This window comes from Botryllus schlosseri, chromosome 13, assembly GCF_051294905.1.
Source record: "Botryllus schlosseri isolate E-star chromosome 13, Bs_hap1, whole genome shotgun sequence".
Lineage (NCBI taxonomy): Eukaryota > Metazoa > Chordata > Ascidiacea > Stolidobranchia > Styelidae > Botryllus > Botryllus schlosseri.
The window spans coordinates 11,858,809-11,873,013 of NC_137248.1; the positions used below are offsets into that span (position 1 = coordinate 11,858,809).

Sequence of the window (14,205 nt, forward strand, 5' to 3'; positions counted from 1 at the left end):
AAAACCTATTACTACGTAAAAGTAGAAGCACTTCCTTATTGACCACCTTTGCTAAGAAGTAAGTATTTAGTAATAATAATAACGTAATTATCACACATTATCCGTTACTGACCATCTCCGATGCGATTTTCAGATTCACCTTCGACTTGAGAGGAGCCCCTCCGGACAACGACATCTACATGCACATGGACTCACGTTTCGCGCAGCGTCGAATCGTCCGCAACTCCATGCTGCGCGGGAAATGGGGCGGCGAAGAGCGTCAGCTCGCTATACCCTTTCCTTTCTACCCCGGCGTGCCGTACAAGGTATATATTTGCTGCAGGGTTAACCAAGTCACAAGTTTCAAGTAAAATCTTACTTTAATAGTTTTGACTTGAGTCAAGTCTAGTCATTTTCAATTCATCAACGAGTCAAGTCCGAGTATACAAGTGAGGGAGAAAAGTGTCGAGTCAGAGTCCGGGTCCAAGTCATTGTGTTCACTGTTCAGTATCGAGTTCAGTCAGGCTCAACTCCTTTATCTGTATAACTCCTGGGTGGTATCGAATGCATCGCATTCATAATATACTCATTTTCTCACTCTTGACATTATTCAAATAGATGAAAGGCATTTTCTGGGTCGATTTTTCAAGTGCCGGTACTGATAGACGAGACTTAATCACATTATGTATGGAATGTATGAAGTCATATGACTTGGTACACGCAATTACTCGGGTACAAGTTGTGTCAATACAAAAGGGGACTAAAGTCGCGTCGAGTCATTTTCCATCGTTACCAGAATGATTCGAGTCAAGTCAAATTATAGATAACTAACCTACGGATAGATACGCAACACCCGTCGTCACGCTTGCTTGCACGGAGGTAATTACTGCTCAGCAATCTGAACGCAACATAATTGCTGATCCCATAGCTGACCTGACCACCCGCGTGCTTAAATTCAATAAAGTTGATCTTATTAGAAAGCTACTGTCGCACTGATTCCGAAAATATACATTAAAATCTAACCAGCGCTATGGAACCTCCTTGAAATACACCTCAAAGTTTGAAAATCGGCATTGTACTGAACAATCGCAACCACGCAAGGGCCATTGTTATGGTCATTGTGCTGCGTCGCTGCGATTGTTTAGAACAATGCCGAATTTTACACTTTGAGGTGTATTTCAAGGGAGTTCCATTGTCCTGATTGGATTTTAATGTATATATTCGGAATCAGTGCGACTGTAGCTTTCAAATAAGATCAACTTTATTGAATTTAAGCGCGCGGGTCGTCAGCTATGGGATTAGCAATTATGTTGCGTTCTGATTGCTGAGCAGTAATTTACTCCGGGCAAGCAAGCGTGACTACGGGTGTTTCGTATATATCCGTAGGTTAGTTATCTACAGTCTAATCAACGAGATGTTGCGACTCGAGTCGGATTTGCTGACGATTTCGTGTCTGCAAAAAAGTCGATGCTCACCACCGTTTCGTTGGCAGATCACGATTCACGTGGAAGAGCAATCGTTTCGCGTGGTTCTGAACGGAATGGAGATCTTCCGCTTCAACCACAGGAAGCGTCCTCTCACTCTCATCGGCCAGGTGGATTTCCACGGGTCGACAGACATATCTTGCGTGAAATTCAAGTAACGATCGCACAGGCCGCAGGACTTATCTGTCTCGCATGATTTTGGTGATAGTCAACGTGTATTGAACTTGTTTCCGTTCCTACATACCCACTGATATCGTTGCAAGCTATACTTCATTCGAACAACGCAGTTTATGTGACGTGGTTCTGTTCCCCATACTTCCGACAACGTATACCGAGGCGGTCACAGTTGTTCGTACTCACTATCTCATGCCATTACAATTTATGTCGTTATTTTTTTCAATCAAATTCAATCAGAAGCAGATGTGGTCAAAGTGGTCATCGTTGCTATGCTCAATTAGAAGTAGAAGAAACGATGTAAATTTCTATACTCAATTTCGAGTAGAAGTAGTAAGTTCAAAGGCGGCTACTTTCGGAATTGCAACATATCTCTTAGCGACTATCCCTCATTCGCCTCAAGTCGGTCAATCGCCACACTCAAGTCATCCAGTCTCCGCTGACAGTTTTCGAATTTCATAATAGGCGCAATTTCCAACAGTATAATCTGTTACCGTCTTACATTATTTGCATCGCCCTGTTGCTTATGGCGATTTCACTCGATGATGATCATCTGTCTCTTTATATATTACTTTATGCTTGGCAAGAATTAAAACTTAACAAATAAGCTTCGAAAACAGCTCAAGTGGAAAAAGTAAAATAGCCTGAAGACGTAGCCACTTAATTGAGTTTGAGTATGTACTGGAAGAATAGGCCAATCCTGCTTGCATACTGTAAAAAATGTTTCAGTTCTTCGTTACTGACCAGTGACCCCCTCGATAGGCCTACATATCTGATCTTTTATGTTTTTAGCTTCCGCTAATGTGTAAACTGTACATTTTCGTAATCGCTTTCCACATATGCGCGGATATCACTCATACGCAGTAAACCGATATTTCTGTCATCTGATGAATGGAGATTGCTACTACTGCTGATGGAGATTGCATTCGGCAGTGAAATAGGCGGTTGATTGCGAGTAGGCTATTCGCAAAAGGGCAGGCACTATAAAATGGGATGAAATGAAGTCGTGATATCAGAAATGCAAATCACACTCCAAAGAAGTTTGGCACTAGACCGGTGCCATATTCCTCTCTGTTGGATATCCTGTCTGCCGAGTTTCCATATTGATGTCAAAGATCTAGCTAGATTGAAAAATAACCCTGTGCGAGTTTACATACTAACTTCTCGTATAAGTTAGCTTAGCCTACACGACATTTGTAGGTTACTATGCGAAGGCATCAGGCGCATCATATCCCTTAGTATTAGCGGTCAGGATTCGGTGTCGCATGTATTTCAAAACCCGGTAGTCGATACAAATTGCTGCTAATACGCGAGTTTTGGTCGCTTGGTGTCAGCTGGGACATGCTCAAGCTCACGGGTGTTTGGTATTTGGTTATTTACGTGAGTGAGATCACCGCCGCGCATGTTTACTTTAGTCTGGGTGAGCTCTGGTTCGTTTCAGTGGTGAGGAAGCAACATAATTTATTCTCGTTAGCAGGCAAGATAGGTCTTCAGCGCTAAAACAATTCGCTATGTGCGTAGTAGGAAGTTCGAACTGATTTGACGGTACCGCCCTGACTGAAGTACTAATAACGCCGCTACTCTACTATTGGTCACCGTACTTATCGGATTGTTACGATTCATATTCCCAATTCATGTGTACTGTGTAGCCTTTGTCAGCTCGAATTGTGTAGCACTAGAGCTCTCATATTCACAGAACTCCTACTCCATGCACAATACACATATATAGCCTAATCTCTATCTGTTGCACGTGGACGTTTTCAGTAAATATTTGTTACTGAGCGTCGTACCACAAATTTATGGATCACCAATCACGCAGTCTTGTAAATTGTCAGCTGAATGAGTGGATGGTGATTGGTGATAGCTCGCACATGGAAATGTGAACTGAACAATGTAGACTTCAGAAAATGCGAAAAGCATTATTGGACCGGGCTCTACATGGTATATGCGGTGTACGATTTATTTTATAATAGGCTACATACAGCATACAGAGCGGAAGTATAGCCATAGCCGAGCGATTTTCCAAAGCAATTGATCCTGATCAGTAACATATAGGCCCAAATGCTATTCAGTGCCTTCTGGCTATTCCTTGCTCACTGTGACTACTTAATCATGCGAATCGCTGTCGTCCTATAGAAACCGCGGTGACGCTGTATAATATCAATAATTACATGTACGGTCGAATCCGCTTGATTCGAGAATGGAGCAAAAGTAAAAATTGCTCGTAGAAAAACGTACGTTATTCGGACAATTCCCCGCTTAATTCGGACACAGGTTCGCAATTCCTATATTACTAGATTATGACACAGTAAACAGTACTTCGTTCGTTTTAACGCCATATACAACCGCATTATGAGTGATTATGATTGTGAAACTGTGACGATTAATGCTGCAGCAACCGACAATGAACTCATATAAGGCCGTGCCAGCCTCAGTCGCTTTTACTTTAGCACAACTATGTCCATCACATTCTAAAACAGAATGGTAGAGAAAAGTTTAGCAAAAAAAGTAAAATTATTCACTAAAGTAAACGAATAAAATTGTAGACTTTTGGCGTCTACTGTTGAAGAAAATGCGGCATCATCAGTTTTTCAAACTTGACTCTGCGCATTCTTTCAGCCATGGCCATTTCGCAAACGTACGGGTACACAGAAGCATTGTATTTTGTGGATTTAGCCTTCAGTTAGCGTTGTTCGCTTTACTTAGGGTTACCAATTACCATCAATGTTTCCTCTAATTTTTCACGAGTCTGCGCGCAGTCACCAACGCACTGCGCGGTCCCTTGAACAACAGTGCGTAACGACTAGAGAAGAAAAGAAAAAGATCATCACTTCGGCTTATTTGTGTGCAGATACCGTGTCAGCACGCAGCTTACCCTTAGAGGTAACAGTGCTTACCACACGTCCTCCTTTAGGAAGATTTTCCCTCATTTTTCAGGTTTTTGAAAATGTACTCCGAGGACGCCTAAATGTCCTCCTTTTTGGCAATTCGTCTGCCTATACAGCTGTTACAGCTAGGATAATGGACAGATTCGACTGAAAATGGGCATAAATGACGCTAAATAGAAAACGCGGGCGTTGGAGCGGGAAATTCGGCTACCTTGCTTTTAATTCATACTGTTTCGTCGTGGTGCTTTTATCTAGTGGACATACCGTTTCAGCCCAGGCTTAGCATTGTTTTTGAAGAATTACTGTAGAATTTTAACCGTATATATGTGTGTGCGATACACAGTAATACAGTGTCTGCGGAATTGTTCGGTATCGAAATACCATACAACAACAACAACCCGATGGTGCAACTCTTGTGAGTTTTATGCGATAAGTGCTAATTACTGCAGTATCGCAGCTGCAACGGCACGAAGTGTATTTTTGATGCGTTATCTGCATTTACGCATAACAATGAAATGAACAATTAATTTTCTACTCAATTTGGACGAAGCCGATTCTGCGTTTAATGTAGCCAAAAGCGAGCTGAATCAAGTGAAAGTGTCAGAATGATGCGGAGTCGACTATCTACAGAACAATATAATTAAAATCGACTACCTGTCGTCTATGCAATGGGACTGCTCGCAGTAATACATGCACTCCAAAATTTAGATATATATAATTATATAGATATAGATCAGTCGGTGTGATATCGAAGAATATGAATAGTCCGATCTACAACCCGGTACAGTATAATGTTTCTATCTCAATGTATATGTTCGTAGCAATGCATATGGGATGATTGAATATCATAGAGATCATATAGATAGAGGCTTCATTTGTGTGACATGACGCTTAAAAGATCTGTTTCCATGTCCATACTTTCCTATACCTCAGCTCAGATTGCAACCGGAAGCGTCATCATTTTGTTCTAGGTCGTGATTCCATCACATATCATCAGAGGCGTTCAGTTCAGTAACGAAGTTGGCTACTTCTATTTTTTGGTGTACTCGTAGGTTGTGTTTTACGACTACTTCCACTTCTGCTTTCTTTTTGAAAATCTACTTACTTTTTATCCGTTGTAAGTAGATAGTAGGTTCGGGGAACGTTTCCATCCGTTTTATGGGTCTAATTATATCGGTAGAGTGTCATATTGCGGTATAGTCCCGAAGATGCACCCGTCAATTCCTACAAGCCACCTCCGGATAACCGCTAAAATATGTGACTGCTTGACCAATGACCATGCCTGTAATTTCAAACTACTTGCTTGAGTAATTTTTAAACCTTCCTTTTCTAATTTACACATGTTACAACAGGCTACACAGAGATCTACTAGTATCGTAAATATCGTTATTTCAACGTACAGGACGTTTAATACTTATTCGTGATCCCGAGCATGCAACTTTAACCATTGAGATTGCGTTGTGAGGTCAAATATATCTTGTTTCGTGAGAGAGAGAGAGAGAGTGAGTGAGAGAGTCTAAATTTTCATCCAACCAAAATAGATAAAAAACAGGCGACAATGATGGTGGTTCAGAAAATATGCATGCACATCTGCACAGTATTCGGTATCAGATAGGATCAATACAACCGTGAAGGTCAACTAGTCTGATCACACCCACATCAAATATGTATACTTGACTCTATACAGTCTGGTTGTAAAAATGTTAGTTAAAAAGGAAAATAAAAAAGAAAGGAAACAATGGTGGCTAATGATCAATGAAGCAATGTCTGGGTAAGGTAGGACAACAATGTTAATATAACATTGTCGGCTAACATTTTGGAAACATAAACCATGCATCGTATCATGTTCAATGTTTCGTTTTTCACAACACCATTTTCACAATAGGTGGTGCCATTCACTACTGGACTCACTGCCATGCAGCCACAACTCATGATATGCGTGGATGGGACACCTACCGGGGCAAGGTGCGTACAACAGGACTATTTCAATAGTAGTCGCTTCAAAGCAATATGCAAATACAGCAATGCAGAACCGTTTAACTTTCTCTTCCATTTCTGTATTGCAGATTTCACATCAATTTTCATACTGGTCCAAGCGAACACGACGATGTGGCGTTTCACTTCAACCCCAGATTTAATCCCCGAAAGGAAGTTGTGCGAAATACGAGAACTAGTGGAACGTGGCAAGCTTGGGATAAACACCCCGTTGGCTTCCCATTCCAAATGGGAAAACCGTTCAAAGTTATCATTCTTTGTCAACCTCATCAATTCAAGGCACGTATAAACGCAGATAGTTTTTCACAGTCGTTCGTACAATACGTCGGCGTGAATCTGTTCAGTTTCAACTTTCAAGCGTCCTGCTCACAACAAACTCCTTCAAAATCTACACGAAGCTGCGACTTCGTAATATAGATGTATCATCCGCTGAGATTGCTAGATTGGATGGACATTCCATAGATTTGGTGGAGAATATTTCTGTCACTTCATTTTGCAATTAAATGTTCACAGGTAGCAGTCAACGGCCGTCATCTTCTCGAATACCAGCACCGCCTGAGTTATCAATCGATTCGATATATGCGCATAGAGGGAGATGTAGCTCTGTCTCTGGTGCGCACCGATTTCGAATCAATTCCACCACCAGCGCCTGTCCCAACCCCGGTATGCTACTGAATCACATTTATATTTGTTTATTGAGCAAATAATTTAATTTACCAGTATTCGACGGTGACATAATATATATTAGCCGATGGTCCATTTGTATGGTTTCATAAGCCATAATAGTCGTCCATATTCAAGACAAAATTACAACGGGATAATGTAACTCTCAGGTAGCACTGTACCACCGGAAAGGTAAATTAATTCAAGAGGTTGGCGATAACGTATTGATGAAAACTCTGAAGTATCTGCATTATGTAGAAGTATTAGTCCCAGCTGGGGAAAATCAAATTTGGTTTAGCATGAAGATCGTTTACATTTATGGCGTAACTGATAAATTGGAACCTGAATCCGTGCAGTAGGCTACGACATAAATTATGATCCACCATAAGGGCCTCTTTTTTACTGAAGTGCATGTACCACAAGACCATGTAAATACAGACATATTTGAACATCCAAACTTTTGTTCTGTACAGTACACGGTTGATCGTGGAAACACAGAAAGCCGGTGCTGGCGAAGTTAATATTTAACTATTCTTTCTAAACAACTCCTCGCTACGATTCTCTACCACCGGCTAACAAATTAATCAATCATTAATCGACGGGAAAATAAATCAATACGATTCGCCAGAGGAATATATAGGAGTCATGAAAAGCAAATATCATATAATATTTTGTGAAGACAACAGCCGAAAGCTTTATTCTCGTTTCGTGAAATTGGCGCGATTAAAGATACCTCCAGAGATACTGAATCACCTGGGAAACATAATTACATTCCTGTATTAGTGTAAATTGGAAAAGAATTCTGTGAAACATCGCTATTCTGTACAGCAGTGGCGGGCAACATAAGGCCCGTAACGTGATTTTGAGCTGTTCCCAGCCTGTTTCCGGTCTTACAGGATAATGTGAGCCGCGGCCGCAGTCTGTCGCAATCCCCACCACTTTATTAGGCCTACTTCTCAAATTATAGTGACTGTGGGTTATTCTTTAGTTCCTTGTCTTCTTTGATTCATTGTTTCGGTTTTAGTCACGTGACAATCATGACTTCCCATTTTTCCTACGGCGTCTTATGCCTTAATGCCTCAAGCCGGAAACATAGATCAAAGATTCAAAGTGAAATTTGGGCTGGTGGAATTTTTAAAGGCAAAACGGAGACAAATAATAGTTTTTGATCGGTATTCTAGTTTAGGTCTTTGATTTCTTTAAGTTTACACCAAATACGATATATTCCTTCTATACGTGGATAGATAGAATTCCGGAATCCGGCCCGCCAAATCGTTTTCGTACAGTGAACACTATGTACAATTGTACATTGTACAGTGTGCACGATATCTACAGCAGTTCGCGTTTGTTTGCGCCCGGCCTGAGTAAGCAATTTAAGAATGGCTTAAGGCTTAATGCTTGCCGACTAGGAAATAGTCGAGAAAACTCGTGCGATCTTCGGGAATCCCCTAACTAATGACCATCCTCCGCATGAACTTTTGTGACTTGTGATCAGCTTCAATATGCCAGTCAGTGATCCGCGACCATGGAGAGATGCGTCACTGTTGAATGATTATTGATATCCATATGGATAATTTATTTAGATATGGATACTTTCACCATCCTGGTCGTACCCCAAGAGTCGAAATTGGGTCCATGTTTAGCCCAGTTTCATGGTAAAGCATATAGCAACAAAACAGATTTGGGTCGAGTTATCTTTATCGCCACCGCGTTTCCAAAATGAAGTGGAACTACCCCATTATATACCGAGAGATTTTTTTATTTAGGATTTAGTGCAAACCCTTAACGTGCCATTCCCAAACATCCGAGGTCGCAAGATAACCGTGACAGGAATACCGCAAAATCGACGTCCTCACAGGTATGCATTTACCAGTATAGTCTCTAAATCGTTTGCTGTGCTAGCAATGACAAGCAGGACCGAAACAGCACTTCATCAGCCCCCCCCCCAAAAAAAACGTCGGTCTTGGGCCCCCCATTAAGAGGAAAACTTTCACCAACTTATATAAGTTAGTTGACCCTAATTGATAAAAACATATTTTGATATATTTACCGGAAATGTTCGTGTTGACAAAATGACAAAAACAAGTCATCACTAATAATTTTAGGGCCCTTCGAGCTCGCCCTCCCAATTGAGGGGTTTGGGGTGCGGCAGTTACGGCCCCGATGACAAGTATTTATGTTATAGGCTAATTATTTGCATGATAATTTGGTATCATAATTTAGGGTAATTATGATTAGATTCGAGCAGCTATGCAACGATTTCCACATCTTTGATACTTTCCCATCGTAAGATTATCGTGCCAGACCACAAAAAAAGCAACGATCATAACTAATAGGTGCTCTCTCGTCACCTAACTGTGTATAAGGATAATTTAACACCGTCCGTAAATTTCTACTCGATTACAAGTATAGGAGTACCACTTTTAAAGACATGTCAAAACTTCTTCGAGAGGAAAAAGAAAATGAAGGTCAGAAAAGCACTAATGCAAGTGACTTTGTTGATGGGTCGCATAGTTGTAGAAGTTGATCGCAGGTGACTACATCTGAAAATACGGGGTTCATCTTACGCAAAATGATCGATGACAATGAAAAGAGGCGCAATATATTTGAAAATATATTCAGTTGCCATGATACAGGGGTTCTTTTGGCCAGTTTCCATGGCATTTAAACTCGTGCAAGTGATGCAAGCATATGCCAAAAATATTTTCTATACTATACAAAATCCAAATTGTAAAAAGCAAGTAGTTTACCCTAGAAATGCGTTAAGTAAAAATGGAAGTAGTCTAAAAACATCGACACTAGAGTAAGTGGTATAAGTGAGCAAAACGTACTTGAGTACTCCGCAGAAGAACAAGTACTGATACACGACTATAATCTATAAGCTAATAAAGCACATAGATTTTACTCTTTTTAACATGAATATGATTCTTACTTATAGAATCGGCAGGCTACATCCCACTCATGCCTACAATATTTTACGTCGAAAGTTCCACTGACTGAATTTTTGTTCAGGTTTTCAATCAACTTCAGAACTGGACCAGGGGGCGATATATTCTTCCATTTTAACGTCCGTTTCGATGAGAGACAGATCGTGCGGAACGCCCAGTTCAGTGGTGCATGGGGACATGAGGAAAGGGGATTGTCAGTCCCGTTTCCGTTCCAATACGGCGTGCCATACCAGGTTCAATTTTTTATATTGATTTTCGGAATTAGATCTTTGAAATCGCCATTTTCTACTATCAAACGTCTTGCTCATATTACAAATGATGGGTATCAAATATAGTAATCTGACGTGGAACAGATACTTTAATCCAGCGATTCCTCACCTATGTTCGACCGAACCCCGGAGATTCAGTTAGTCAGTTTTAGGGGCTCGGTGATATTGTTCACCCAACTACTAAGATTCGTGATGTCACGCTCTAGCAAGACGCATTGTTCACCAAAATTCTATATTCGACATCAACGCCTCGTTATTTTCCGCCACGGCCCTAGTTCTGAACAATGCCAATTTACATAGTTGATGGCGATTTTCAGGAAGTTCCCCAATGCCATGGTCGGATTATAATTTACATTTTCGAAATCAGTCCGATTAGTGTTATCAGATCGTTTTATGACACTAATCAGTGAATGCCACGTCATATATATATTCAAATTTCTTGTCTCGTATCATTAACTTTCGTAGGCTGCACCGCAACTGGCTGGTTCGGTACATAAGGGCTCTCGACTAAGACTGGTGTTAGTAAGTAGTTCCACGAAGTAGATTTGGTAGAGGAGTCGCATATACTTTTAGCAGTTATTATGATCTGTCCTATGTCCAAATTGCAGGGGGCCGTTTCGCCACTTGCACCAAATGACTAATTACATTGTGCAATTACCGAGCATATGTCAAGTAGCCTACCCGTGATACAGGGGTTATACATCGCCAAGTTGTCATGACAATTTCACTCATAAAAAGTTTTGCTAACATATCACAAAATCTTTTTCTACTTTACAAAATGCAAGTTGTACGTATATTTGCTGGAAATATCTTTAAAGTAGAATTAGAAGTAGTCTGAGTAAGTAGGCAAGACCTACTTCAGTATTTTTTTAAATGGAATTACTTCGATTTACTTGCTCTCATGTACGTACCTAATGAAACGAACTTGCAGAATTCATAATTCTTTCCATCTTCTCTCAGATAACGATTCACGTTGACCCAGGAGTATTCCGAGCGGAACTCAACGGAATGGCTATATGCGCGTTCTCCCACCGAAAGAGACCGCTGACGTTGATACGCCAGATTGAGGTCGTTGGGGCCACTTCCGTGACAAGCTCTTCATTTTAATTATTGTCAGGAAGACAATAATATTCTCGTGGAATATATCCCTAAATCTCCACTGAAGTTCCAGTAATTAAAGTGCCCATTTTTAAGTCATACAATCACCGTCTCACTTTTAGGAATAGAAATAGAAACTGAAAGGTCTGTGAAGTACTTTGCTAATTATCCCTGGGCGAAGCATTTCTGGCGACAACATCTGAAGCTGCAAAATCCATCTACATGGTGCAGAATCACTGTCATGGTGCCACAAACTGCTGTAATTCAGCATTTTCCATCTGCCTAGTACCTATCCATCCCGTGATGTACGGCGTTTTCCCCAGTTTGACGATTTGGCCCCTGGAAATGATTCAATCTATCCGAAAAATCTCCATAACTGACAAAATTTGATAAACAAAAGCCAAGTATATTTGCTATTCAAAGGACGAAGACGAAATTTACATTTTATTATTAGGCCTACCTGAATATTTAAATAGGTCGTTACTGATTGTCGTGATATCGTGTCAATTGTATACTCTTTTACATTCAGTCAATTACCAATTATTGATTGATCACTACTCCGCTATATAGCTTATTGTGATTTTGTTTAACTGTTTAACAAAACGGACGATAGATGATAAAACAGGACTCAAGCAAATTACAAATTCGTATGGATCACTGCAATTGATATCGGAGAGATCTAGCAAGCTTGACGAAAATAAACATTGCCCTTATCAGCATTGAACAGTGAGCATGAGCAGTGCACGTACGATTTACGATGATTAAAATCTAGCACGTATGAATAGCTGTTACCCTGGGGTACCCAACCTTTTTTACATTGTGCCAGCCATTACCGCGACATGCACGACACATCAACATCCGACTGCTCGAAGTGTGTTGTTAAAGTGATCGGCAGCGCGTAACTTGACCGAAAATGACCATCGTAAATTGGCCCATACCTTCGATACATACAGTACATCCTCAATCGTCCATATGCTTCCAAATAGCCGACCTCGAATAGTTCAGTCCTGGCAATCTGAACCCCACAAATTCCACCCACAGCAGAAAGGGCCCTGTGATGAAATGCCACTGTGGAATCGTGTGCGTTTCGCAAAAAAAGTTTTTTTCAGTTTAGTCTGGTACGTTTGGGCGATTCCAATATCTTTTGACTATTTAGGAGACGGAATAATAGCGCGCAATAAAGAAATTTATAACAACTGGTCTGAGGGAAGATGCTTTTGAAAATGATGATTTTCATGTTACATGAGACATTGTTAAACTGTTGTATATATTGTGCATGCTTTGTTTACTGCATACTAGTATTTGGAATATTCTGGAACTTAACAGCATAAGTGAGGATGACTCATATTGAAAGTGTTTTGGTATCTCGTGTACGTTCGAGTTAATGTTTTGATACTCGCGGGTATAATTCATGGTTTGATTCTGACTCCTCTCCAGGTAGTACGATACGTCGCTCGCTGTTTGAAGAGGTACGCTGTAATATACTCTGCTGTGTGTTGGGCTGGTGTTTGTCAAGTGTAAGAAATAAGAATCTCAAGCCGCAGGTAGAACGGTGTAGATTCTGAATTTCTTCAGATGCGGGGTGCCCTAAATAAATTTTAAAGGCACCACATATCCTCCTGCTGACCTGCTCTACCGGTATCACGTGGGTTTCACGCTCGGTGAGCACGTGGTGGGCTAGCCTGAGGGAGGATCACAAATATTAGTGGTTTTACAACTAGCCAACCATCACACTCTGACTATACTCACATACCCAATACCCATATCAATTTACAACGTAGGCTACCAACAATTTACGACGATGTAAATTGCTTACGCTCATATATTAAAAATCGCTGTTGCGATTAAGTGGGCTCAAATTTAACACGTTTTCCGACGCTTTTTAATATTAGATACTGCCCCTTGCTATCATTTTCAGAAATTTCAATTCATGAGTGTTTTAATAAGTAGGCTATGTTAAAAATTGAGCGATAGCTAGACAGAGAAAGTGTCATGATGACCTAGATTTGTTTTGCTACATATGTTACGAGAACACGTTGAAGATGAAGCGATTCAATGTGCGAAATGTCACCAAGTGCATTTACAACGAGTACTTTGGCATGACGTTGACAGATCAAGATATAAACGCCGGACACCGCAAACGGTCCGCCAGCTAAAACTTCGCTCTTATGGACTCAAGGTAAATTCTAAATGATGCGAGTCGAGCGTGACCCTTCTGACGAAAGAATAATACTAAAGAACCACCGTGAAAAGTAGTACAAGTAGACCAAAGTCACTCAACTCATAGTTAGTGACTTTGAAGTAGACATACTACGTGAATAGGCCGACTCCTAAAAGTAGCAGTATAGACTCATCATCATTATCATTTTACTATTTTTTTTCAAATCCAAACAGCCGGATAGCCTACTATAGATACTATTTCCCACTAGAGGCCCGGCATACTAGACCTCCTTTGACCTCGACCCCAACTCTAATCGGTATTATCGCCAACATTGCTTCGGTAGCACCCTCGCAGGGTCCCGTGGATATATACTCAGCTATCGCAGCTATCACTACTGTGGATATGCTCAGCTATCGCAGCTATCACCAAAAATCGGAGACATACAGGTCATTTAAAGGTCACGTATCGTTTAGGGCGCAGCTATATCAGCTCCAGAGCACGTCCGGGTTGAAATAGTGCGAAGCTATCAGCTCCGGAGCACGTCCG

At 40.9% G+C, this 14,205-nt stretch overlaps 2 protein-coding genes across 5 annotated transcripts in view; both read left to right on the plus strand.

Annotated features, from left to right (window-relative positions):
- LOC145454575 (galectin-6-like) overlaps positions 1-2,525 on the plus strand; it is a 29,644-nt gene extending 27,119 nt beyond the window's left edge. For all 4 annotated transcript variants that reach the window (XM_080332569.1, XM_080332567.1, XM_080332568.1 and 1 more), the window contains 2 exons: positions 134-305; positions 1,472-2,525. In XM_080332569.1, the coding sequence (XP_080188695.1) occupies positions 134-305; positions 1,472-1,621 (322 nt within the window). In that variant the 3' untranslated portion in view covers positions 1,622-2,525. The remainder of the gene's footprint in view (positions 1-133; positions 306-1,471) is intronic.
- A 2,700-nt stretch (positions 2,526-5,225) lies between these two features.
- On the plus strand, positions 5,226-12,999 carry LOC145454577 (galectin-9-like). Its single transcript, XM_080332570.1, has 7 exons — positions 5,226-5,306; positions 6,411-6,490; positions 6,592-6,803; positions 7,038-7,183; positions 8,950-9,041; positions 10,196-10,364; positions 11,361-12,999. The coding sequence occupies exons 1-7, from the start codon at positions 5,283-5,285 to the stop codon at positions 11,505-11,507; spliced, it is 870 nt and encodes a 289-aa protein (XP_080188696.1). The 5' UTR covers positions 5,226-5,282; the 3' UTR covers positions 11,508-12,999.
- Positions 13,000-14,205: the final 1,206 nt, after the last annotated feature.